Below are 26,125 nucleotides of genomic sequence, written 5' to 3'. Positions count from 1 at the left end.
ACTGTAGGCTCTGCCACATTAACGTGGCAGGCTGAGACGTGAATGAGCTGATGTTACCTGCATCACTTTAGGCTCTGCCACATTAACGTGGCAGGCTGAGACGTGTATGAGCTGATGTTCCAAGCAGCAGCATCCTCAACTGATTCACTCACTAGTGTGTAGGGAAAGCCAGTGGAGGGACGTGTTAGGGGGACTGATCCTTGCTACACACATTATACCACACAGGACAGAGCTCAACAGGAGTCAGTTTGTTAACTTTATCTACCAACCAGCCATTTCAGGTAAAATATGCTCAGTTTCTCTTCAGCTAAGACAGAAAAGAGATGGTGGTACCAGTTATGTAGCAGAAGAATGGAAAAAACATTTTATGTCAACTTGTAAATGATAAACGATCACCATCAATGTCAGATACATTTCAAGTAAATATTAGTAAAAAATATTCATAGACACTTTGCCAGCAACCAAACTGTACTGTCTTATACAACAACGTTTAAAATTGGGTCAACAGTGTATCTGATTTAGTCAGAGCCAGTCTGCAACATCCAGCATTACTTCATTCAACCAGTCATCTACCTGGAACAAAGTAACAGGGTTGGGTTATCATATACAATACATGTATGCCAATTGTTGTTATCATTTGACCTGGTCCTTGGGTTTTGTCTTCATGATTAAAGAGAATGGGTGAATGTTGTCTTGTACTGCTGGAGGAATAATTCTGCTCTGTGAGAGGTAGCCCTACTTACACTAGGTTTGACACATAAACACCAGTAACTGATAGTATTTACAACTCAGGGCTCCAGATAATTTTTCAACATCAGGAGTACGTACTGCTTATTTTTTGCAATATAAGAGTACTAGAAAACCTTAAGTGTACATTTAGAGTACTGAATGGAAATTAATGGAGTATCAGTAATCTTGTCATTCGTTTCATGTATGCACCACGACGTTGTTACTCTTGTGTAAACAGGTCAATAAACAATAAAACAATACTTTTCCCGATAAATACGAGTGTAAATGATTCTAAGACCGTACACCATTGCTGTGGTGCGTATCTGCTACGTTTTTCAAAATATTTCCTACCGTATCGTGCATATTTTTTTAGCCGTACATACGCCGATACGGCCCTTATCTGGAGCCCTGTACAACCTAGGCGAGGTACAGTGACGTCACTGTTAAGACAATGGGTGCAACCAACCCGCAACTGGATCTTGAATAAGATGCTGTCGTCTTTAGACGTGTTCATCAACAGTATTGCCATACTTCATGAAATCTTTATATTATGTAACAATGTCAGTTATCTTGCACTTCACCCAACAGAAAATGTATTCTTAATGCTGAACCCATGCTCTCTGAAGGATATAAACAGGTTTCCTTACTGACTGCTGGTGATCGTTTGGTCTGTCAGGGTGTGTGAGTGTGGCGGAGGACATCGGCGGAACAAGCAGATCATCATCTTCCCTTTGGGTCACTAAATCAGAGAGACAACAGTAAATATATACATTCCACTGAAATATCATCTGCCTGGAGTTTAGTGTCTATAGTATAAATAAATGTCAATATGAATTTACCTTGGTTTATCTTACCTGGGTAAAAACGTGGCTCTTGCATTGAGACCTGATTTGTATGGAGAACTCTGCTTGTGAGAGACCATGATCCTGTGTCATCTTCAACAATATCTGTATCCTGAATATCCCAACTCATTTGAGAGTCGAAGTCTTCCCTCATCATGCTGGGCGATCTCTGCCTTGGGTTCGCATTAACATTGATATCCTGGTGGGCTTGTGTATGGGAACTGTTGTCGTGTAGATGCTGTGACCTGGTCCCATCGCCTTCATCCAAGTGATCAACATCTTGCACCATATTTTGGGCAAGGTTTTCTTGCTGTCTTGAAGGCAGATTCCAACGAACCTGAAACAGGATATGGCGCAGCGTTCTCAACTTCAGATTCCACAAGTACATAGTAAAGATAAAAGAAGATTAGGTGTACATTAGAGTAAAGCGAAAAGTTCAAAAACAAGTCTGTACTTGTTAAACTGAGTGGCACTGGGCATTGAGGGATCCGCAGAATGACTTGTCCATGGAGAGTCTGCATGGTGTGTCTGAGTGGGCTATCCATGTTAAAATGTGACTTGGTATTAAGTGGACTATAAAATCAGCATTAGTCTGATAAGACTCCATTTCACCTTACCTTCAGAAAAGGGGTTTGGGGTAGCCCCATGGCTAGTGTCGGCTTGGCTGCTCCAGTCAGGCGCATGTAGAGGTACTAGTATGCCCATACAGTACAAACGTTTGTGATGAATTCGGGACATTTCTTGCTTACAGTTTAAATGGATGAGAAATGTGTACGAGTCATTCTCAAAATTCGTGCATATTTCATGTTGGCAAAAATTGTAAATTTTGTTTTCTCGTTTTATTTTGAAATGTTGTTGATTACGTTCATAGTATTCTGAATGTACAAATTATAAATTATGCAAGCTTAACGTCTCATTTTTCATATTTTACCCTTTTTTCTAGTCATTTCATGAAATTGCATCACTACCGTTTCGAAATTTGTAACGTCATTTTAAAAAGAATAAATCCAAAGATGATATTCAGTTAATGTGCATACATATTAAAATATCTAGTTTTACAATATAACTTGGCTAATGAGTTTAGAAATTTTATATTTATTGCTTAAAAGGGGACAAGTCAAAATTCATTTCATTTCTGATTTGCAAATGTAAAGTAATATGTAGCAAAAAATTAGAAATGAGTATATCTATTATATTATGCTTTTTTGAAGCTCTACTACCAAACATAATTGTAATTCAAATTCCAGACATAAACAGATAAATCAATTTTAATTAAATATGGCAAATGATATTGTTATGGCATGGAGATTGGAGTTTATTGTTACGGCAGTGACACAACGGTAGTGACATTTTTAATAATAGCCAGTTTTATATGTTTACTGTTAGGTAATTTAATGAAATTTGTCAGTCAGATATTTCAGAATGTTTGAACAATATGTAATAGGCAACAGATTTACTTATGGATGTCCCTGTCATGTGAAAAACAGGTAAAGACTGAATGTTACTGCAGTGACATTGTGACGGTATATAATGTCACTACCGTAACGAGCCGTTTTCTTCTTTGTCATAGCCGTTATACTACCCTGTCCTTACCGTAACAAAAAAAATCATACTTATACGCTTATTGATTTTATTCATTTGATACAAACTTTTAAGATTCCAAAACATTTGATATCTTTGAAGTGAAAGTTTAGATACAAACAACATTAAACTAGAAAAATGTCACTGTCGTCACAAAATCTGTCCTTACCGTAACAAAACCCATGATAACGGCAGTGACCGTAAGTAATGGTAGTGACAGCCACTAACAATATCAGTTTTATAACAATAACTGGTCCCCAAAGTTTACTGAGCACATGGTTTCAGATGATTTCCCCTACTGTCTAAGGTACTTGGCATTGTTTGGCTTCACAAGATTTATTGGTTTCAGCGGTAACCACTGTAAGGGTTAGGACATGCAAAAATCTCAGATATCAGTTTGTACACACCTTTTTTGCTATTCAAAAAATGATCAGAAAAATGATTTTTTTGTGTGTGTGTCGGTGTTTGACAGTCATGTTTCCTCACTGCCATTGCTTGCAAACATGAAGTAGAATCAGAAGACAGTACAGGGAGTAATCATTATTGCAATTTTGGGGGAGATGTTATGGTAGTGACATCAAACCTTGTGACAAAGTTTGACCTTTTTTTACAATATGCTTTTTTCAAACAAAAAAGGCCAAACCACGCCGAGCATGTAGCTGTAACATCATTAATTATGATATGTTAAGGATTTCTTTTGAAAAACATGAAAAAGACTAAAAAAAAATCAAATTGCATATCGACCACGGGAGTTGTGACACATGACAACTGAGTACAATTGGGGGTTTAAAATACATATAATTTTTTTTCCCCCAATTTTGTTACTGTAAAGTGTAGAATAAACTGAGATTAGATTAGTTACCATAAACAAATTATTGATTTTGACTTAAGTTTGTCGAGTACAAACATATAACATAAATATGCACGAATTTTGAGAATGACGTGTATATAGTTTGAGACCTGATATTAGTCCCATGTCATGAAACTGGTATGATACCTGTGAGGTTGCTATGGCGTCTGGAGTGTCCTGAAGGTCACCAGTAGCACCTGCAGTGTCGGCAAGCCTAGGATAGGTAGCTTCGCCCCATTCATCTATGTCCGTGTCTGCATCATCGGTCTCGATCTATATAGGGAAAGGTGCATTCTTAAACCACTTTTTATTATAGAAAGGCTTTTTCGTTTAGTACATTGATCGGGGCGGTGGGTTAGTCTAGTGGTAAAGCGTTCGACGTCACGCCGAAGACCCGGGTTCGATTCCTCACATGGGTACAATGTGTGAAGCCCATTTCCGGTGTCCCCCGCCGTGATATTGCTGGAATATTGCTAAAAGCTGCGTAAAATCAAACTCACTCACTCACTAGTACATTGATCAGTATGAAATTCATGTCCCGATGACCATATGTAATGGGAATAGGACCTGTTGAGATCATACCCAATTAATCTGTGCTTGTAAGAGGCCACTAAACGGGTCAGACTCAAGTCCTTTATGCCTTTGTTCAACAAGTTTGATACCATCAGATTTCCACCTATTGCAAAATAGTGAATAAAGAACACACAGGTAAGAATTATGCAAATGACGACGCAACTACTGTTATGGAGATGTTGTACACCACCAAGCGAAAGCCTTCTTCACCAGTGACATCCAGCGCCCCAACACAGTTGGCAGAACTGTGTGGGTCGTGGACGGGATCATGTTGAAAAATATTAGCAATTAACTCTATGAACGCGGTCCAACAACACAGACATAGCGACAGAATGTTTCAACCAGCCCTACCCATCCTAATGTCAACCACTGGTATGTCTGAGGTCTGTTAATTTACAGGAATATTGCTTCAACAGTATAAGTAACCTATTGTCATTACCACATGACACAACCATCGGGATTATAAGAGCCTCGCGACCATTGCACCATCATATGTCACTTGTCAATGTATTCTGAGACTACCAGATGAACAACAGTGCATATTTCTCACTAATTCAAGGAATCGAACATCTGTCAGGTTGTATCTAACCTCCTGTATCTGGGCATCTGATACATGGGCTATTTCCCGAAGTCGTGTCTTGAGCGCCTTCTCCAATGCCTGCCTCGTGTCAACCTAATATTTGAAGGAAATATATATAAACATAATTTAACATCTTATGTCTTCTACCAGGTAAATGGGACATGGTTTAACAACACACAAGTAAGTGGCTTCATACTCCCGTGTTTATTTGTGTTTATTGTCTGACATATAGAATCCTATACACCTTCCGGCAACACTAACATGCTAGTCAGTCTGTCACTGAATTACTACTGTGTGATTAGTTCTATCACGGGTTGATGCAGCTTGCCACACAAACCTGTAACAAATGGCTCATGTCATTTCTGAAGTTGACATTTGTGCTGTGATTGAAGACATGACAGATGGCGGATGTTATCATCTGGATTGACTGGGTGTACGTCTTCTCGTGCTGAAATGTACACCAAGAACTTGAAAGAATAAGGTAATAGGCTGTGATCAAGGTTCATATCCTGGCTGGACAAAACCCTTATTGCAAGGGCCTTTCGGTACTTACCTTGAATAGGAACCCCGTGAAATATTTCTTGCATTCACAAGAACATTTAAATCGTATATTGTCGATATTGCAATATGTCGAAACTATAAATGTTGACCAAAATACACTTGTATACTTGTCAGTGATCTGTGGCTGTTTTGGCCGTTCCAACAAGATCCTGAGAATAATCCCTTTAAGGTCCATGTTTCAAGCACAAATACTCAAAGGAGCATTAGGAGTAGACATGTTTAATCTCTCGGTAAATTTAAGAAATACCTTGTATGTTCTTTGGTATATGTTGGAATCTGTCAAGTTTCATCTAGATTGCTACTCTAGATTTGCTAATTACAAACCAAATGATTCTCCAGCAAAATGTGTTTTCTTTAGAAATATAGAAGATAAACTGACGGGAAAATGACAGCAGATATTTGAAAATTGGATGTCACAAAAACATTAAAACTGATACATTCAAGTTCACATTGTGCTGTGATACCTGTATCAAATATATCATGAACCACAAACGACTTTTCGTTGGTTTGATATTTGTCCTGATGAAACATGGCTGTATACTTTCTATTGCGGGGCAGTTTATGTTAGGTTCCTTCAAATTGTATTAGGGCGCATACACTTATACTTGTTATCGTTGTGCAGAGTCGATTCCCTTAGGGACTGGGTTCGAATCCTGGTTAGACATGACTACGTTTATATTGTTGTCAGCACCATTCTCGTTCCTTCTCGTGGTAAATATATATACCTACATCACTTTTGGCTTTCCTTCCACCTTATGCCGACAAACTATTATGTACATGAAATATTGTTTTTTAAGGTTGTTCGCCCTATGTTTGTAATGCAACACTTGTCATTCCTATAACCTATTACCATCTGATCCGTGAAGGTCCGGGTTAGAATATTGATCTTCAGTAACCCATGCTTGTCGTGAGAGGCGACTACCGGGATTGGGTGGTCAGGCTTGCTGACTTGGTTGACACATGTCATCGGTTCTCAATTGCGCAGATCGATGCTCATACTGTTGATCACTGGATTGTCTGGTCCAGACTCGATTATTTACAGACCGCCGCCATATAGCTGGAATATTGCCGAGTGCGGCGTAAAACTAAACTCACTCACTATTACCATCTTCTCATATTCAGTAACTCTGTTTGCAAAGATGTGTTGTAAGGATGACTGCAGGCTTTCTGAGATGGCTGGGTACAGCTGGGGAAGCAGGCTGACGTCACCCTGAAGATGTCTGATGATCTCTGCAATTATCACAATCAGAATATACCGTTTGACATAAAAGGACCGTTCTGTAGAAAAACTATCTTTGTCAGGCCAGGCAATTCTTTCTTCTTTAAGGGGCGACTCTGAGCTATGAGCTGAACTTTGTAGGTACCAGGAAATCTAATTAAAAATTTACGTATAAAAAGCACTGCATCAACTATTTATATGATCAGTTGAATGACCTTTGAAGAAACGTGTAGTTACGCAATAATATTATCTTAAATATACAGTAGTTATATTTGCTCTTGTGAGCAAAATGTGTTTCCAAGGTATAAGTTTCACCCTATATGCTTTAGTGACTGCGCACTCTCTCCGAGATATGGGAGTAAAACGACTATATAAAAGTCTGGTCTTGTTGGAAACAGAATAAATATACACAATAAACAAATGTCTAGATTATATAGAGTGGGTGGGTATCTAGAACAACAATGTGGGGCCCATTACTCGGTTAACAGTACTGAATACACACTAACACCACAGAGTATAAACACAACATATAGATATTATAATGCATAGCATGTAAAGATCGATCATAGCATTATATCGTGTAACAGTTGCTCGCTGGGGAATTAACAACAGCTGGCTGCAGTTGCTACAATGGAGAGAATTATTCACATGGTTTATGTGCATCCTGTAGAACCAGAATATCAATACAATTTCTGGTTTGAGCGACACGAGCTGGTATGATGCCAAATTGAGAGACTGCAATTTGCACTTTATCTAGGTCTCTCATCTGTTTTGGAGTAGTAGTTTCACAAACATGGTTCTACACAGCCACATATATTCTACTCCAGAATGAGAGGTTGGCATTCTTATGCTAAGAGGATAAGAGTGTTTTCACTCTGCTGTGGCATTGCTTTTGTCATGGAAATCTTGGCTGAGACTTAACATGTGTAAATCTCGCCCGACCGAATGTCACTGATCAATCTAACACCTGGGCTAGGTGAATAAACAGCCCTTGCCAATCATATTTGTATACAGTGCCATATGCTCATATGTATTAAGTGTATATGTTCGTCTTTAACAGGTATATATGTTCGCTTGTACAGTGTATATGTGTCAGTGTGTACACAGTCATTATGTCCGTTTGTATACAGTGTTCAAGTTCGCTGTAAACAGTGCATGCGTGCCTCTTTGTATACAGTTTATATAATTGCTGCATACATGCACGTCTTTAAATTATTTTTTCTTGACATATACCCAATTTGTTGTTACCTTCCGTACCTCGATCTCTGTTTGCGTCGTCATCTGCACAAAGGTCGGAGACAATCACGGCCAGGCCCAGGAGGAACGTTGTGGCTCCGGCGGCCCAGGGTGGCATGTAGCGCTGATTCATCAGTGTTGCTGTAGCGGTCATGTCACCTTTGTAGAAACAGATATGTGACGATCTACAACTCAGACCAGACAAACTGGGTCATAATTACACCAATTAAAGTAATGTATCTATATTATTCACATTCCAATACTTTCTCAAAATAGTCTGACCTTTGTATTGAGCATGGACATAAGGGTTGAATGCACAATGAAAAAGGTAAAACCATAACAGTTAACAAAGAGAACAGAGAGGTTGGATGTCATATATTTATAGTCCACTTATTTGTTTTCCTATTAATATATCTGTGAGATAAGCCCAGAAACACGTTTTCAATACCGCCAGCGAACAAACCAATTCGGATGTATACTACAAATCAAAAGCGTAAATGTAGCCACTTACTTCAGTCAACTGTTTAAAGGTATGTTTACACATGAACTGATGTATTGTAAAACAAATTCGTAACGTAAAAAAGATTATTGTCATGAGTTCAATAAACGATGAAACACATTGAAAACTGGCGAATTCTTAAGAAAACTTTACACCAAAACGCAGCTGATCGCATGCACGATATTTGCACATGCTTTTCAGCAATTTGAAGCATGATCCTCGTGCAATTCATCTGCATTCATCTTCGCTGTAACCATATATACTGAAAGCCATTAAAAACGCAATTGGTATTTGTTGTCCTGAAACTTACAAAAGTTCTATTGAAGATTTTTTCCTGCGATACAGAGGATGTATGGATAAAAGGCTGTTATTCTGGCCCATTTCGGGTTCGAGTCCCGGAGCATTCCTCTCACATGAACTTTGATACTTAAAACTGAACCTTTGACATTTCTCGTAAACACAACCACATTCATGAAACACGTTGTGCACATGCATTACCTGCACCCAGGCCCTGTAAAAGCACAAGGAATTGTGGAACTCAATCACTTTGAGAAAATGCCACACTTGACACAAGACGAAAGGAATCAGGTTATCGGTATGGTCAGCCAAGGTGCTTCAGATGTGATGATTGCCAGGCACTTTAATGTGCATCCATCCACTGTAAGTCGACTCAGACAACGTTTTCGGGCTACCGGAAGTGTTGCTGATCGTCCGCGACCTGGTGCACCACCTGTGATAACAGCTCGACAAAACCGCAATATCCGAGTTTCACACTTGCGAAATCGGTTCCAAACAGCTGATGATTAGGCAAGGAGGACAATTGGGACAAGTCATCGGTATGGTCAGCCAAGGTGCTTCAGATGTGATGATTGCCAGGCACTTTAATGTGCATCCATCCACTGTAAGTCGACTCAGACAACGTTTTCGGGCTACCGGAAGTGTTGCTGATCGTCCGCGACCTGGTGCACCACCTGTGATAACAGCTCGACAAAACCGCAATATCCGAGTTTCACACTTGCGAAATCGGTTCCAAACAGCTGATGATTAGGCAAGGAGGACAATTGGGACAAGTCAACGTCATTTCAGCGCCCAAAAGGTGCAAGGACGCCTTGCTGCCTTCAACATCCGGTGTCGTCACCCGTACCGTGGTCCAACCTTATTGCATCGCCACAGACTTGCCAGACAGCGATGGGTAGCAAATGGGGCCAATCTTGGCAACAGGACATGGCCAGATGTCATTTTCTCAGATGAATCCAGGTTTAACTTATTCTTTGCAGATGGACGTCAACAGATTTATCGACGTAAAGGAGAAAGACTTGCGCCAAACTGTGTCCTTGAACATGATCGTTTTGGAGGGGGTGGTGTCATGATCAGACCACAGACCATCAGAGGCTGCAGACCATCAAACAGCTGTTCCTGAGAAATGTGTGTCTTTCAATGCCCCAAAGACTGCGAGCATGTCTTGCAGCGCACGGTGGACACACACGATATTGACTGCGAGTGACCCCTCCTTCGTGTGATGTCGTTGTTGCGTCACTGATGTTGTTGTTGACTGGACATTTTCAGATGAAATTATTCACAGATGTTCACTTAAAACATATCTGCCAGTTAGGTTTATATATGTTGAAATTAGTGTGAATAAAGAAAGTATGAACGTCAAATTGCATTTTTAATGGCTTTCAGTATATATAACATAACAAATAGTGAGTGCTTTAAGTGAGTCTAAACTTTTGATGGGCAGTGTAGAAGTATGTACTGATGCCAGATTTTAAGATAGTTAAGTGGAATATTTTACACTTAGGATGATATGTATCCGTGAGTCCTAGCGTGTTAATGGAGTGGGACTTGTATATAGATTATAGACAACAGTTACGCCACTCAGCCTACTGACATTTCCATCACTACTGAAGTCGGTATATATGTCCTTAAAGTTTCTGTTTCAGTTCATATTCAGCATACATTTTTTTTCATGTCAGAAGCAGCACCACCAGCGCTACTTCGATGTATTCAATATTCAGTTTGGATATTACTAAGTTCACAGATGTGTTCAAAGGTTCTTCTGGCAAAATGGTCTGGTCAAAGTGTTCAAGCCTGTTATCTCACACAAAGGTAAACCATCTGGGATTTGGTATAGACCTGTGCTCAGGTAACGCTACTTCCAAGTCAATGGCTGATCTCTCACTAGATTATAACCAATAGGTTTGGAATCATCCCGCTAACATATGATGGGGTAATTCCAGTTTTCAAAGTTTTGGCCAAAATGCCCTGAAACACTAAAACAATGGTTCACTTTAGGGAAGGAGAGGAGCGAGGTCGACACCCAACTCAATATCGCCTTCAAACCATTGGCCCTGTGAGGTAATCCATAGGGTCTTGAGGGTGCTTTTATCTGATCCATCGGCAGAACCTTTCTAGAAATGAAACTTCTGCTTTTTAGTGAGGCTTTGCGATGAAATGTAGTTTCTAATTAAATACTATTATGTTGAATGTACAACTTACTTTGCATCTTTTGTTCCGTGTCTGTCAACCGCAATGACAATGTACTCCAATCAGTAAGTTTGTGTATGTCCAGCATCTCCAACTGTCTACTGCTCAGAAGTAGTGGAGTTAGGAGTGGGCCATAAAAATTTATCTGGATTCATCAAGGATAGACATAGATGTATAAGGTCTCAGAACAAGCTGCTATCACTGGAACATCGGTGGTCCAGTCTTTTAGGGCGTTGCAATTCTCTGTACAGAGTTGCGTCCCATGGGTACGTCAGAAACCTATGATTGTAGGTTTGACTACCCGATTGTTTCTAGTTTTGTCAACACTATTATATATACCCGTGTTCATGGGCTGAAAGAACCTGATATATCTGGAACACTGTATGAAGGGGCGTAAGTCCCAACCCACTCACTCGCTCCAGTTGTTTTCAACTGTTATGCAAACCGACTGGATTCCCATTTAAATACCAAACGGACCTCTCATAAGCAATACAATTGTTGAGGTAAAAACTAATTTACCAGGACTCTATCGGTTCTTGTACTAAAAGATACGAAGACCTGGCCTGTCATGTCCTGGGAGCCTGTGTGCTGGGGGTACCGCTCTGTGACTGGGTAGAGACAAGCCAGGGTGGACAAAGAGATGGGGGAAGGAGAGAGGAGACCTCCCGAGTTCAGTCCAGCTGCAAGGCTTCTTCCCCTGAACCCACGCACAGTCCCACAACACATAGACTTAAGACAGCCCTTCCTGGAACATAACGGGAGACTGGATTAATCAATTAACACCATTAGGGGACATCATATGCATCAGTCGAGTCGATCCTGACTATGGTAATGGCGTTTACGACAAGCATAGGTTGCTAAAGACAATTCTAACCGGGATCCTAATTCACGTGGGCGTGACCGGGTAAGATGTACCCTGTTACGTGGTGATCATGAGTATATACACTGAAAAACCTACCCAAAGAAGAATCTTAAGTCATCAACTAAAGATATGCCTTTGACTTGCACGCAATTCCTTGCACTGTAAACATGAAGGAAAAGAAATGTGTGATTTTGTTCAATCTCTCTCATGTATAAGTTCAAATATTCTTTAAACAATATTTGCGGTTTACTTTAATTTCTGAAGTAAAATTTGAGTTTTAAATTTATCTGACAACTGTCTATGGGATAAATATGAAACCTTTGAGTGCCTGGTCTAATTTAGAAATGAAATCGATTACATTTCGAACTAAAATAGTTCATAATCATAAACGTTAAAATTGACCCATAAGAGAAGGAAAGATATGTGCTAATTACGCAAAACACAGGTAGACTTTAACGAGTCTAAAGTATTGCTGTTATATACCAGTTATATACCTGAAAACATACACCTTACCTGAAATCGGTTTGACATACTGCTCCACACACTTTCATGGAAAATGTGGTGTCCAGCTAAAACATATATTACTGATGCAACAAACGGAACCAGAAAATTTCAACTCGCATGTAATTTGTTAAAACATGAAGATATAATAAAACTTCTATAACGAAGTTTGACAACTATTTAACCATATTCTTGTACTTTATCTAGCGGACTCACTCATCTCCATGAATCATCTGTTGCGGGAGATTATAGTTATTTCAAACATGCCAGTTAACACCCATCATGAGTGAACCAACCGTTGTAATTCTTGTGTATTTAGAAATTTCAAATTGAAGCAAACCTTTCCGTGTAGGAATTTCAGTTTGTGTAAGAACCTGTGTATAAGCTGTCCTTCTGACATGATGTGGCTTTCGCTCTGAACGATCTGAAATAGGTGTAGATGAATCACAAACAGATTTAGAACTTATGTCAGTCATTTGTAAGTAAGTTTCCATGTGGAACAGACTTCTATCTCAATAGAAAATGTGTCAGTAATGAACGCAGATATACCACCTGTCTTCACCAGTCTTAATAGAAAAATAAATTATGTTACTGTATTTTAGCAATATGCCCCGGGGTCTTTAGATGATCGAGTCTGGAGCATCCAGTCCAGTTAGAGACATCCATCTAAGCATTAGACGTTTGATTGGCATTTTAGATGATGCTATTTTATGAACATAGAGACTTTTCTGGGTTTCATCTTCTTTTAGAACCCTGAAACGTTGCACCAAACAATAAAAAGCAGATGAAACCCAGAAAGTCTCCATGTTCATCCATCTAAGCAGTGTTGGTCTATAAGATCCATGACATGCATCAACCAGATCCATGATTCTGACCAGCTGACCAGTTGACCAACATTTGGTGAGGTCTCATCACCTCTTACTGCAATCATGGGTTGCTGAAATACAAAGTCATATAGGGTGGGACTTGACTACATACCAGGTCCCAACAACATTTGGTGAGGTCTCATATAGGGTAGTTATTCAGGACTTGACATACATACCAGGTCCCATATAGGGTAGTTATTCAGGACTTGACATACATACCAGGTCCCATATAGGGTAGTTATTCAGGACTTGACATACATACCAGGTCCCATATGGGGTAGTTATTCAGGACTTGACATACATACCAGGTCCCATATAGGGAGGTCCCATACCAGGGGGTAGTTATTCAGGACTTGACATACATACCAGGTCCCATATAGGGTAGTTATTCAGGACTTGACATACATACCAGGTCCCATATAGGGTAGTTATTCAGGACTTGACATACATACCAGGTCCCATATGGGGTAGTTATTCAGGACTTGACATACATACCAGGTCCCATATAGGGTAGTTATTCAGGTCCCACTATGACAGGACTTGACATACATACCAGGTCCCATATAGGGTAGTTATTCAGGACTTGACATACATACCAGGTCCCATATGGGGTAGTTATTCAGGACTTGACATACATACCCTGAAATGTATGACAAAACGGGGCGGTGTTTCGGTGAAGTCTGTATTTTGAGTCTGTGAAGAATGCTGACATTTGAGGGTCATGTCTCCAAGATTTGTCTGTTCCAGCCAGAAGACCTCGTGTACACTGCTGCCTGTCTCCTCCCGACATGGCCGCTGTACCGACAAGTGACCCTCCTCCTCCCCACATTGCATGTACAGCAGAACCTCGGCAAATCGTGTCAGGACCTTTTCTATCACAACAAACATTTATAACATTGCATGTGAGACAATGTTTCCACATTGTCCAGTAAGGGCATGGTGAATAATAATCAAACCATGCCCCAAAAATTATTCATCACAAAGAAACACGCGTTTCTGCACCATAAATGTGTCAATCTGCATGGTGTTTCTGAGGTGTAATTTGTAAATCTGCGTTCCCATCCGTGAGAGTATATTTGCTATATTTTTGCAAATATACATGGAACATACACTGGAGTTCATAGAGGTTGTGTATTTAAAGATATTAAGAAAAAGGTATTGTCAATAATCATCATTTTCATATGTAATTAGCAAAACGACTGCTATGCAGTACTACTATTTAAGTAAATAATAGTGCGCCCAAGGTGCGCCCATTTCTTGGAATTTGGCGTTGAATGTAAGTGAGTAATTTCTACTACTATGAAACCATATGAATACCTTTAAAAAGAGTTTCCAAATCCAAGTCTTGACTACTTGATACTGAAAATTGAACATTTATGTGTCAGTTTTGTTTCGTTTTGTTAATACATATTATTGACACAGCCTGAATTTGTATTTATGTCAGTGTGTATTCTTCAAGTTTTACAGGACTGGAAAAAGATTTCCTGTTGTAAATGTCAGATCAAATACCCCTGATATGTGATGTAAGCTGACTTACCCCGAACATAAAACACCTGTCTGTCATTGTCAGGATTAACCTTTTTCTTGGCTTTGATGTCAACAGCTATATTGCAACCAGATGCATCAAAGTCAGCAAGAGGAAACGACAGCAGCAACGCTTGTATAACCTAGTGCAAACAATATAAGGTATTGAATAAACAGTCGGCTATTCAAACATCCCAAGTAATTGCTCTAATTTAGTTAAAACATTGCTTTTACTAACGTAAGCCTTTAATATTTGCTGAACATTAATTCACAAACTAAGGAATATAGGACCCTTCTTGATACAACCTCAACAACTGATTCATAAATTGGGAGATGATGCATGCCAGCATGCCTGGTGACCAGCTTCAGGTCCAAACACTTCAACTGTTTCCTGCAACGTAGAGGTAATAGTCTAAATTGTGTGAATAATAAAGTTATTAAAGATATGTCTAATTGAAAGCGATGGCTATGAAGCTATAATTTTGACACCTGGAATGATTCTGACATAAATATAGAAAGAATGTGAGCCTAAAAGTAACACACAAAATGGGCTTGTTTGAAACAAATGAGGTGTTTTTAAGATCAATATATATAGCTGATTATACATGAAAACTTTGAACGGATCGTTTACCAAATGTAGATACCACAAATACAGTGTCCTGTTGCAGTTTGTTTTGTTTCACATATTCTGATTGAAATGTGGTTCTTTTTTGTCAAATTCAAGTGGGCCATAATAAACAAACACAATTTGTTTTACAAAACTTTGATGATGCGGAAAATTATATACACGTGTGAATGAGGCGTATCGTATTTACGGATAAAACATCGACAAATGATAGTTTTAAGTTAATAAGATAATATTGCCTCTCCAACCCTTCTCCCTATTGTCTACATCGCGGAGAGCCACACCCAAGCCATCACGACTGCATGTAATTTAATGAGTCTGGACAAGTGACTGACACCATGAGCGGCGACCAACACCATAGGGGTACACAGCAAAACATGAAGGATCTCCATTCCTTTCCCTATGCTTGTCAGTCTTCTGACCAAGAATTAAAACTTTCTCTCTTGTGAAATGTTTTAATGGGAATGAGTGGAACATCCTTAGGACTATATCTCTGCCCCAAACGATCAGGATATAGGCATGACATATTACACGAATATTGAGTGATTTTGCTTTTTGAGACGTGTAACATTTTCCGGAAACCTTCAGCACATTTTGCATAACAATCAGTCAGTGTTCTAGAAAATTAACTGATCAAAATATATCCCATTTATGATAATGTAGCCTACACACACAGGGGTTACTATCCGGCGTCGGATCATAGGTTTTGCGACGGTGGTGCTCACTCGGACTGTATCGAGCAGTGTTGCCTCACAAAGCCATTGTGATGGCTTGTGTTTACGATAAAATTATCTTTAAAAATTAGTGATAAACGAGACGACATAGGATGTTCTTAAGTGCCCGAAAACCATAACACGAGAATATGTTTTTATCTCTAGGTCTACATTTCTGTGTCACAGTACTGGGTATAGACGGGCAGTTACTAACATAACGTAAATGATTTAATATAAAAAGGAGCAGAAATAACCTTAACAGTAAACTTACAGTTTGTCTGGCTTGATGAGATCTACTACGACGTATACTGTAGAACTGACGCCAAAAATAAACTGAATAAACAATTAAACGTCTGATCGAAAAAGGGGGATAACTCCAAAACTTCCTTCAAGGGAGGTAATCAACCAGTAATCACTAAGTCTTGCTGATCGCAAGTAAAAGTGATTGATTATTTTTATGTACGTATGTCAAGAGCACAAACCAAACGTCGAAATGATTACAGTTGTTAACATATTTTAAGAGGTCAAACCTTAATTTGATTAATAGTACTGCCAATAAATTACATTTGTGACTTCATTCCATTGTCTGCTCGCTCGTTTACTTTTCAGGAATGGAGCGATGTGTACCATTTTCAAATTAAAGCCATTATTTTGTCGTTTTGACATTTAATTTTGATAACAGAAATATTCCCAATACTTTGAATATAATGTAAGTTGGGTAATATCCTCGTAACTCTCCATTCCTTAAAAATAATGTGCCTCGGCTCCACCATTTTTAAGGAATGGAGAGTTACTCGGACATTACCCTCTACGTAATACACACTTGAGATAATGTAAAAAATAAAACAATATTAAACAATGAAATCGAACACGGCATTGACCTAGCTACTTAAAAATGAATTGAATGGAAATTGGCAGTACACAAAGACTATAATTAACGAAGGAATAAGATATTGTAGCATTCAATCCGAAATTATATTCATAATGGTGTTGAAAAATAAACTGCGACATTTTTATTGCGTTACGGATGTCCTTCCCTTCAGGTATGCAGGATTCGGGGTTAGCTTTCAACAGAATCATTTATTTTTGTTTTGCCGTGAAGTGTAATGAGTGAGTAAGTGAATTTAGTTTTATGCCGCACTCAGCTAAAATTCCAGCTATATGGCGGCGGTCTGTAAATAATCGAGTCTGGACCAGACGATCCAGTGATCAACAGCACGAACATCGATCTGCGCAATTGGGAACCGATGACATGTGTCAACCAAGTCAGCGAGCCTGACCACCCGATCCCGTTAGTCGAAGTGTAATGAGACAGATAACATACACTAGTTCGCACTTAGGGCGTGTGTGTGAAATGTGATTCATGTTGGCAATCTATGAAATGTTTAGATATTACAGTCATGTTATAAATTCACTAAGTATAAGCAGATCGTGTGCATTTTATTAAGTTTCAAAATGCATACAAATACTAATTAGTATAATAAACTAATTAGGATTATAAGACAAAATATAAAGACGTACATTGACTTCGTTATTTCAGTCCTAACATTTTTTACCACTGGCAGATGGTTAAACTTCAAAATGTTTTCATTTGTTATCAAAATAATGAAGATGGAAATATTATCGAGTAGTTGATCAGTCTATACTTGTACTATCAATTGCGCATGATGGTGGCGCAGCAGAGGTAACGAACCAGTCATGAATTCTGGGATATCATCCGGGTACTCACGGGAGAAAAACAATAACAAAAGCAACAACCAGTCCACGGAAATTGCTCTGGATCAGTGCCCCTTTAAGGGTATGGTATATGGAATTAATTGATGTGGCACGCGGGACTCAAATAAAATTGCTTGAGGTACGCTGGTTCAACTGTCCTTTTAAAAAATGGTGTACATAGAAATTCCTTCGCATTTTCAATACTTTTGTAGTAATTCTATCTTCAACTCGCTACCCATTCATGAACATGGATGAGTGTCCTCTGTGATCGACATTCAGACTTCGTTGAGTGAATTCTGAAGTGTTCAAAGTTGTGCTCATTAGTATTTGTGATTCAGAGGTGAGCAAACGGGGTGGAAACTTAAGGTGGTTTTCGGGATTCAGGATAGTGGGGTCAGCATCCTAATAATATCTGCCACCAACACGAACGATGGATTACTGCTTTGACGATAAGATCCATGGAGTTATGCCCCTTTAATCGTATTGATCACATGATCTCATTATGACGAGGAACCGTGATTCGACTGGTGTTTACAGTGACACGCTCGACCTGACTGGAAATGCACAGTACGTGCAGTGACAGTGAATCTTCCATTTGTGTGTCAAAATGAGGTGAGTGTACACACAGCACGCCGTGCACGAAACTGTGCAACATCAGCCTGTAACTGATATTTTCATCGTCTATGGCAATGGCCGAGTCGTGTTCTCAGCCCGGGTCAGTGTTGTTTACCCCAGACGAAATGCTATTTATATCAGCCTGTTTACCATCTCAGCTCCAACCGACTTCTACTTAGGAATGTGCGTGCGTAAATTTAGCTACTACATATTTGAGTCGCGTCATTTTGATAAAATTCAGATAAATATTGATATATCATCCCCGTATCCTGTCATTAGAGCATCGTGATACCTTCTCGCGCGGGATTGCGGGGAATACATCTCGGCCTTAATACTGCATCGTACTAGACATGTTTACATCTGCGTTAGACTGGATGGATGGAGGCCGTCAGCGTTGACTCGCCGTCTGCACCACTCCGCCGTACACATAGTTACACGGACCGATCCCACTGAACCATTATTCCAAGAATATTAGATGAGGTCGCGTGCTTCAAGCATTACATGTATACATAGGGTGACACAGTGGGAGATTCCTTGCAGTTCGTTCGATAGGTTTACCAACAATATGAGGTGAGATCTGTAGACACTTGGTGTTGTATGTGTGCACGTATACATGTTGAATGGTTAAATGTTATCTACGCACCGTTTGTAAGAAGTTCAATGTTCCAAACACGTTTCATCACAGCTACGTGTTTCTCACAGATGAAACGAGGTCTTGGATAGTAATGAATACGAATATATAATCCATGTGTTTGGATGTCGGTTGATGTATGTGCCCAGGAATCTCCATGCTAGGGCGGAAGGAGAAAAGTATCGTCAGCTCCAGTTTTACATCCTCCAGTGCACCTGGGTTTTGAGGATGTAAAATTGTTTTCGTTGAAAATAACCATTTTATATTACTCATTTTCCCTGACATGTTTCTGTAAATTTCTACAATTTCCTTTTAAAAATGTGCGCCCGGACATCTACGTAAATATGCATCTTTGCAGCACATCCTTCCCGCGTACCCCTCACTCACTCACTTTACGATCCGACCCGTGAAGATCCGGGGTAGAATTGTCTGCATTAACCCATGTTAGCTTGTCGTACGGGGCGACTAACGGGATCGGGTGGTTAGGCTCGCTGACTTGGTTGACACATGTCATCGTATCCCAATTGCCTAGATCGATGCTCGTGCTGTTGATCACTGGTCTGTCTGGCCCAGACTCGATTATTTACAGACCGCCGTCACATAGCTGGAATACAACAAACAAACAAACAAACAATTCTATCCCGTGTAGTGGCGGATTGTGTCTAAGGAAGAACCTATGACTGATATAATCATCATCACACACCCACCCCCTAGCCATAAATTATGAACCGCTCCTTACACGTCTCGTAGGTAATTATGAATATGACAAATATGTGTGACAACAATAGCGATGCTGTATATTTAGTAATAGTGCATGACAAGGAATTAGTTTGACTCGTGACGCGGCATGAGGTGTTAGATACTGTATAGTTGGAGCGAGACACGACGCGCCGGCCTTATTCCCGCTTTCCTGATATCGTGTTAGGGTCGGCCTTGATCCACATTAGGACAGCATGTGAGGGTCTCTGACAAGATGCAGGTGTGTGTGATAGCCGGAAACAGTGTGTCAGGAAGGTAGTATCAGAAACTACACTGTAATTTGTTACTGTAAAAGTCCCGGCAGTTGGTTGTCTGGACTGACATTTACCCCCGGAATTACAGTTATCTTAATTAAAAATACATGTATATTTTAAAAAAACCCGAAGGGATCCCAGACCACTTCTTCAGCCAATCAAAACCTGTCCAGTCATTATAGATTTGAGCTTGACTCGTTTTTAATTTACTCTGTAGGATATTCTGTAGGACCGACTTCCGGTTGTCAGTAAAAGTACACACCGTACCAACGGTACACCCATATCTCCGATTGGAACGGTTTATGTACGGCCGTTTGCTTGCAAATACTACCAGCTAGGACTTTACCGTTGGTAAGAGAGATATGATTTATAGACGCCGCCCATGTGGGTATTAGAGGCTGAATTCTTACTCGAGGGTTCCCCCGTAAACGCCGCCCATGTGGGTATTCCAGGCTGAACAGTTCCTCCGTGGGTACCTCTGTAAACCAGACCGTCATGTAACAGGGATACTGTTGTATTGTACTGACCCACTTAATATCAAAACTTATACATAACATGTCTGACTTCCAGCTTCTCTTGCAGTGCCTTCAGTGACGTGGAACAGCATGACTGTCGACTGGTTGCCTCCGTCGTCAACAGCGGCATCAGTGAAGAGGGGCTGCACCAGGAGCTGTTTGGTGTTATCAACCAGGAGTGTCCGAGATGCGTGGCCGCCATCTTGAAGTTTGGAGTTCCAACCGAGATTCGGGATGCTGATCACTTCACACCTCTTGCAGTGGCAGCCAAACTGGGCTCAGCACCTATTGTGGAGCAGCTGCTGCAGTCGCACTGCTATGCCTCGTCTCCTAGTGGGCCTTTGGGGAACACACCGCTACACAACGCCTCCGCAGACGGACATGTTGATTGTGTACAATGTCTTATCAATGCCAATGCAGATATTAATGCAAGAAACACGCAAGAGGACACTCCACTCATCCTCGCCGCTATGAATGGCCACTTGCCAGTCGTGAAGCGATTGCTTGCCTTCCACGCCTCTGTCAGACGGAGAGGATACCACGAGAGAACCGCCCTACACTGTGCAACAGAAAATGGACATTTGAGTGTCTGCAGGTTTTTAGTGAGTGCCAAGGCAGATTTAGAGGAAGAAGATACATTTGGCAATACTCCCTTGATATGTGCTGCCGAGAAGGGCTATGTGGAGCTGTTGAAGTTGTTTCTGTCCAACAAGTGTGACGTGAACCGCATGAGCCACAGCGCCGCCACCGCCCTCCACTACGCGGCACAACATGGCGACAGCGTCTGCTGCGGGATACTCCTGCAGAACGGAGCCGAGATAGACGCTCAGGACATCCGCCGCTTCACACCGCTCATGATGGCCGCCATGAATGGTCATGATGACGTTGTGGCTATGCTCATAGATTGGAAGTGCAATGTTAATATGGTGGCTTACAACAAGCGTATCGCCCTCCACCTGGCGGCAGAACGAGGCAAACTCAAATGTTGTAGTCTTCTGTTGAACGCAGGAGCGAGAATCGATAGTCAAGACTCTCTGGGATGTACGCCAGTACACATGGCTGCCCTCAAGGGGCATGTACAGGTTATGAAGTATCTGATAACCAGCGGTGCTGATCTCCACAAAAGACCAAACAATGGCCACAGTCTCTTGCACTATGCTGCCGCTGGCGGAAACGAGGACTGCTGTCAAGAACTGATCACCAGAGGCTTTGACATCAACGCCCAGAACAATGATGGAATCACGCCACTGATCAGCTCAGTGCACACCAAGCAGGTAACGACCGCCCGGCTGCTGCTGCAGGCGGGATGCAAGACAACCTATCGTGGCCTTCACGGCATGACAGCACTCAACGAAGCCGTCTTCTACAACCACCCTCTTCTGCTGTCAATGTTGTTGGATTACGGAGCCGACCCGGATATTGAGGACGATGCAGGAACATTACCGTTGTGGTTTGCCGTCGACCAGTCTTCCATGGAAAATCTGAAGTTGTTGCTGAGATCAAACTGTAGGTTCAACATGAGATCCGCGCTAAGCAATTCCTGTGGGCCATGCAACGCTATTGAGCACGCTCTGCACAAACAAAAACTTCAAGTCATCGTTTGGCTAATCAGCACATATTGTGAGGAGGCTGCCAATGTTCTACGATCTCATCTGTCCGAGTCGGACAAGTTAGCGTCCATCAACAAGACCTTCCTGTCCAGTGTCCAAGAGCACATCCAGGCGCCACAGTCTCTGCTTTGTCTTTGTCGGAAGCAGATCAGGGCAGAATTAGGGCCCGGGAAGATCATCACCAACAAGATTCGGCAGCTGAAACTGCCTCATGTTCTCAAGAACTTCCTGGACTACAGCGATCTCACCGAGTAGCTGCTCCCAGTGCAGTTGGCCCAGTTTCCGGGAAGCTGCGATATGAATACCTATCCCAGAACGGTCTTAGATGGACGCCAATCATTGCACATGACTCATTAGTAAATGTCAATATTGTTCACTTACAGTTTCAGAAAATGTTAAAGCAAACTTTGATTGCAAGAATTCATAGATGTATCTATCATAGAACCAGAGAAAGGGCCTAACTGTATTGGTATGACTGGGTTGTTGTCATGTCACTGTTGTTTGTCATGTTAAGGAACGGCCATTTTATCTTTACTGGATGAATATCTAAAACTGCTTCTGTAACGGGAATGGTGATTTCTGATCTGGTCGATCTCAGAACTATTCTAGAGAACTTAGAATTTAAAAGGAAAATAATCAAAGTATTTATTGAAGCAAATGTGCCGTAAAATGTTGGTGTCATGGTTTGAAAAGCTAGACCACGTGGGACATGAGACCGGAAGTACATCCTGGACTTGCGCACAGCCGTACAGAAACCATCAGTAAGGGGGTCTTAGTAATATCGCCTGTCTCGCGAGACGAGGGTCAGGTTTCAGGTAAAATGCGATAACTTGGAGGTAAGTTCATTCTATTACCTTCCAATTTAGCCAGGAGTGACAATATAACTGTGTCAAGGAAGGGATGTTAACACGACAAAGATATTGAGAGCCAGTATAGCGTTAATTAGAGCCTCAGTATTGATAACAGATCATGCAAAAGTATTACTAGTCATAAGTGTCAGTATTATGAGTATGCACCTAACATGTTGAGTAGAGTATGCGTAAATAACCGCTGTGTGTTGTAAAACAGCATGGACCATACTGTTTCTAGGAGATCCAGTTTCACGACTTTTATATATGGACCTATGACCGTGATGCGAGCCTTTATTGGGGTACGGTCATGGTCTTCTGGGCATCGGGAAAACCCAAACTATGTCTTTCTTCTGTATACATTCTTGACTGTCATTTAAGTTTTCATCAGGTTTCATATGTGACGGTCGCACCTCATGCATTACGTCTTCTAAACCAGCACTGTATTTGTAGAGGGGCCCTCTAGAGGTGCTGATACAGGTTACCGGAGAGCGACTTCATATGGTGCTACAAATATGGCATTTCTGTGTAAAAGTAAGGAAGTCACGGCAGTTTGGGGGCGGCGGAGATTGCGTTAGTGAACAGGTAGCTATTACAGGTAGTGTACTATTCAACTATTAATAGGGGCACAGAGATATGCAAGTGTTTCTAGACCATAAGTAAACATTGGTCTGTAGTGGAATGACTAGTATTCCTATCAAAATTTGAATGATATATTTGTCTCCAGCATTCTCAATGTATGCAGCTGAACATTGGCTTGTAATGACTTGGTCGACCTGTGCCATGCATGATCCCCATCAGTTACTACTAGATATATAATGTACTGCTCAACCTTTGCTAGGGAAACACTGAGCGGCCCGTTGGTGCTGAACCTGTCCCATTGATTTCAAATGTCGCCGTGTCTGATATTGCCATGGAAACGACGTATTTTAAGCTACAACCAAGCCCCTGTATTCCTAAGTTAAGTAGTGTTATTACCACACGTAAAGATCAAACGTCATCAAGTTATCCAAGTGTACGTTTTCTATTATTTCACCAACAGCATCAGACCATGCAGAGAATAGCAGACGGTAAACGAATGTAATGTGTGACGAGTCAATGTGCTGTCGTCGCCTGGCGTATTATCGTGTGTCTCCATACAGGTGTAGTAGTGCTATTAATCTATAGCCATCATGACGACAGAGTGCTGGGAAGGAAGGCCTGCACCTTGCTGTGCACCGTGTTTCACCACCAGTACTATTGACGCGTTAGATTTCTTATATATTTGGTTTACGGATCCACTGAACAGAAACGACAGGAATGTACAAAATAGATTCACATTTGAAAGGAGATATCTAAGTGCCCAATCCAAGAGTCTTACAGAGAATATCGATCCCAGATCGTTTCCCTATCGCAACTAAGACAAGAAAAACCTGGGCAGGAACCCCATGAACCCCCTGAACCACCGCCAATATTATTTATCGATTCACCAATACCCAAATCAGTGTCTGGCTATTAAATGTACATTCTTGTAACATTACGTTTTAATATTTCCACTTACCTACCTATTTGTTTTGAAACTGCTATGTTTCATATTTGTTTCTACCAACGATGCAGACTTTTGACCAAAAATGTCCGTAAACCAACTAATGAAATACAGGCAATGAATAACCGCGCCCGTTAGAACTGACAGTTGGATATTATCCCGTTAGAACTAACAGTTGGATATTATCCCGTTAGAACTGACAGTTCGATATTATCCCGTTAGAACTGACAGTTGGATATTATCCCGTTAGAACTGACAGTTGGATATTATCCCGTTAGAACTGACAGTTGGATATTATCCCGTTAGAACTGACAGTTGGATTTTATCCCGTTTGAACTGACAGTTGGATATTATCCCGTTAGAACTGACAGTTGGATATTATCCCGTTAGAACTGACAGTTGGATATTATCCCGTTAGAACTGACAGTTGGATATTATCCTGTTAGAACTGACAGTTGGATATTATCCCGTTAGAACTGACAGTTGGATATTATCCCGTTAGAACTAACAGTTGGATATTATCCCGTTAGAACTGACAGTTGGATATTATCCCGTTAGAACTGACAGTTGGATATTATCCCGTTAGAACTGACTGTTGGATTTTATCCCGTTAGAACTGACAGTTGGATATTATCCCGTTAGAACTGACAGTTGGATATTATCCCGTTAGAACTGACAGTTGGATATTATCCCGTTAGAACTGACAATTGGATATTATCCCGTTAGAACTGACAGTTGGATATTATCCCGTTAGAACTGACAGTTGGATATTATCCCGTTAGAACTGACTGTTGGATTTTATCCCGTTAGAACTGACAGTTGGATATTATCCCGTTAGAACTGACAGTTGGATATTATCCCGTTAGAACTGACAGTTTGTTATTGTCCTGTTAGAATTAACAACTGGATGTCTTCCCCTTAGAACAGATTGATGGATATTATCCCTTTCGAATTAACTGGATATTGTCTCGGGAGTTTGCGGGCGCCATGCATGCCCAATAGGTTGTTAGACTGTTATACTGTTTTCGTGAGTTTATTTTGTTGAATGTCATAGAGATTATTTTGTGAATCTAGTGCTTCAGTCAGTTGTTGCTAAAATGTATATTATACGCATATATTATATATTTACATATATACCATTATTAGAATAAACAAGGTGTTTATAGACATAGCTTCCCTTATTTTAAGATGTCTCATCCGGCTTTACATCTCTGCAAGGTAACAGTTGACAACAATCAACAACATTGACTGGCTGCTTGGTGTTGTGTGCATCGGAATGAATACGGTTTTACACCGCTGTTTGCAATATTCCAGCAATATCACTGTGGGGGACGCCATAAATGGGTTTTACATATTGTACCCACGCGCGGCATCAAACGCCCGGCGTGACGAGGACACGCTCTG

At 40.7% G+C, this 26,125-nt stretch overlaps 2 protein-coding genes across 3 annotated transcripts; one reads left to right on the top strand and one right to left on the bottom strand.

Moving 5' to 3' along the window:
* Nucleotides 1-243: 243 nt before the first annotated feature.
* Nucleotides 244-16,607, bottom strand: LOC124279375. The gene is made up of 18 exons (XM_046715190.1): nucleotides 16,520-16,607; nucleotides 15,217-15,301; nucleotides 14,924-15,053; nucleotides 14,704-14,745; nucleotides 14,026-14,258; nucleotides 12,861-12,944; nucleotides 12,533-12,588; nucleotides 12,116-12,178; nucleotides 11,710-11,902; nucleotides 11,170-11,302; nucleotides 8,193-8,330; nucleotides 6,822-6,946; nucleotides 5,493-5,603; nucleotides 5,165-5,248; nucleotides 4,150-4,275; nucleotides 1,584-1,908; nucleotides 1,377-1,468; nucleotides 244-573 (listed from the first exon to the last, which is right to left on the bottom strand). The coding sequence occupies exons 2-18, from the start codon at nucleotides 15,250-15,252 to the stop codon at nucleotides 523-525; spliced, it is 2,022 nt and encodes a 673-aa protein (XP_046571146.1). The 5' UTR covers nucleotides 15,253-15,301; nucleotides 16,520-16,607; the 3' UTR covers nucleotides 244-522.
* Nucleotides 16,608-18,451: 1,844 nt separating this feature from the next.
* LOC124279374 (serine/threonine-protein phosphatase 6 regulatory ankyrin repeat subunit C-like) lies at nucleotides 18,452-25,888 on the top strand. 2 transcript variants are annotated; one of them, XM_046715189.1, is made up of 2 exons: nucleotides 18,452-18,576; nucleotides 20,806-25,888. In XM_046715189.1, the coding sequence occupies exons 1-2, from the start codon at nucleotides 18,572-18,574 to the stop codon at nucleotides 22,601-22,603; spliced, it is 1,803 nt and encodes a 600-aa protein (XP_046571145.1). In that variant the 5' UTR covers nucleotides 18,452-18,571; the 3' UTR covers nucleotides 22,604-25,888. The 2 variants fall into 2 exon arrangements, with proteins under 2 accessions (XP_046571145.1, XP_046571144.1); XM_046715188.1 differs by lacking the exon at nucleotides 18,452-18,576 and adding an exon at nucleotides 18,785-19,149.
* The last annotated feature ends 237 nt before the right edge of the window (nucleotides 25,889-26,125 follow it).

The sequence above is a fragment of the Haliotis rubra genome, unplaced genomic scaffold (assembly GCF_003918875.1).
Source record: "Haliotis rubra isolate DU_JTF1 unplaced genomic scaffold, ASM391887v1 Scf25, whole genome shotgun sequence".
Lineage (NCBI taxonomy): Eukaryota > Metazoa > Mollusca > Gastropoda > Lepetellida > Haliotidae > Haliotis > Haliotis rubra.
This window is presented reverse-complemented; position numbering and strand designations above follow the sequence as displayed.

Coding starts and splice junctions, on each gene's coding strand:
- LOC124279375 (XM_046715190.1), bottom strand. CDS start 15,252: ATGCATCATCTCCCAATTTATGAATCAGTTGTTGAG. Junction 11,903..12,115: donor GACTTAAGATTCTTCTTTGG/GTAGGTTTTTCA, acceptor GTTATGTTCCAG/GAAGGGCTGTCTTAAGTCTA. Junction 11,303..11,709: donor ACATGACAGGCCAGGTCTTC/GTATCTTTTAGT, acceptor TGATGAATCCAG/ATAAATTTTTATGGCCCACT.
- LOC124279374 (XM_046715188.1), top strand. CDS start 19,055: ATGAGGTCGCGTGCTTCAAGCATTACATGTATACATAGGGTGACACAG. Junction 19,150..20,805: donor AGGTTTACCAACAATATGAG/GTGAGATCTGTA, acceptor CTTCTCTTGCAG/TGCCTTCAGTGACGTGGAAC.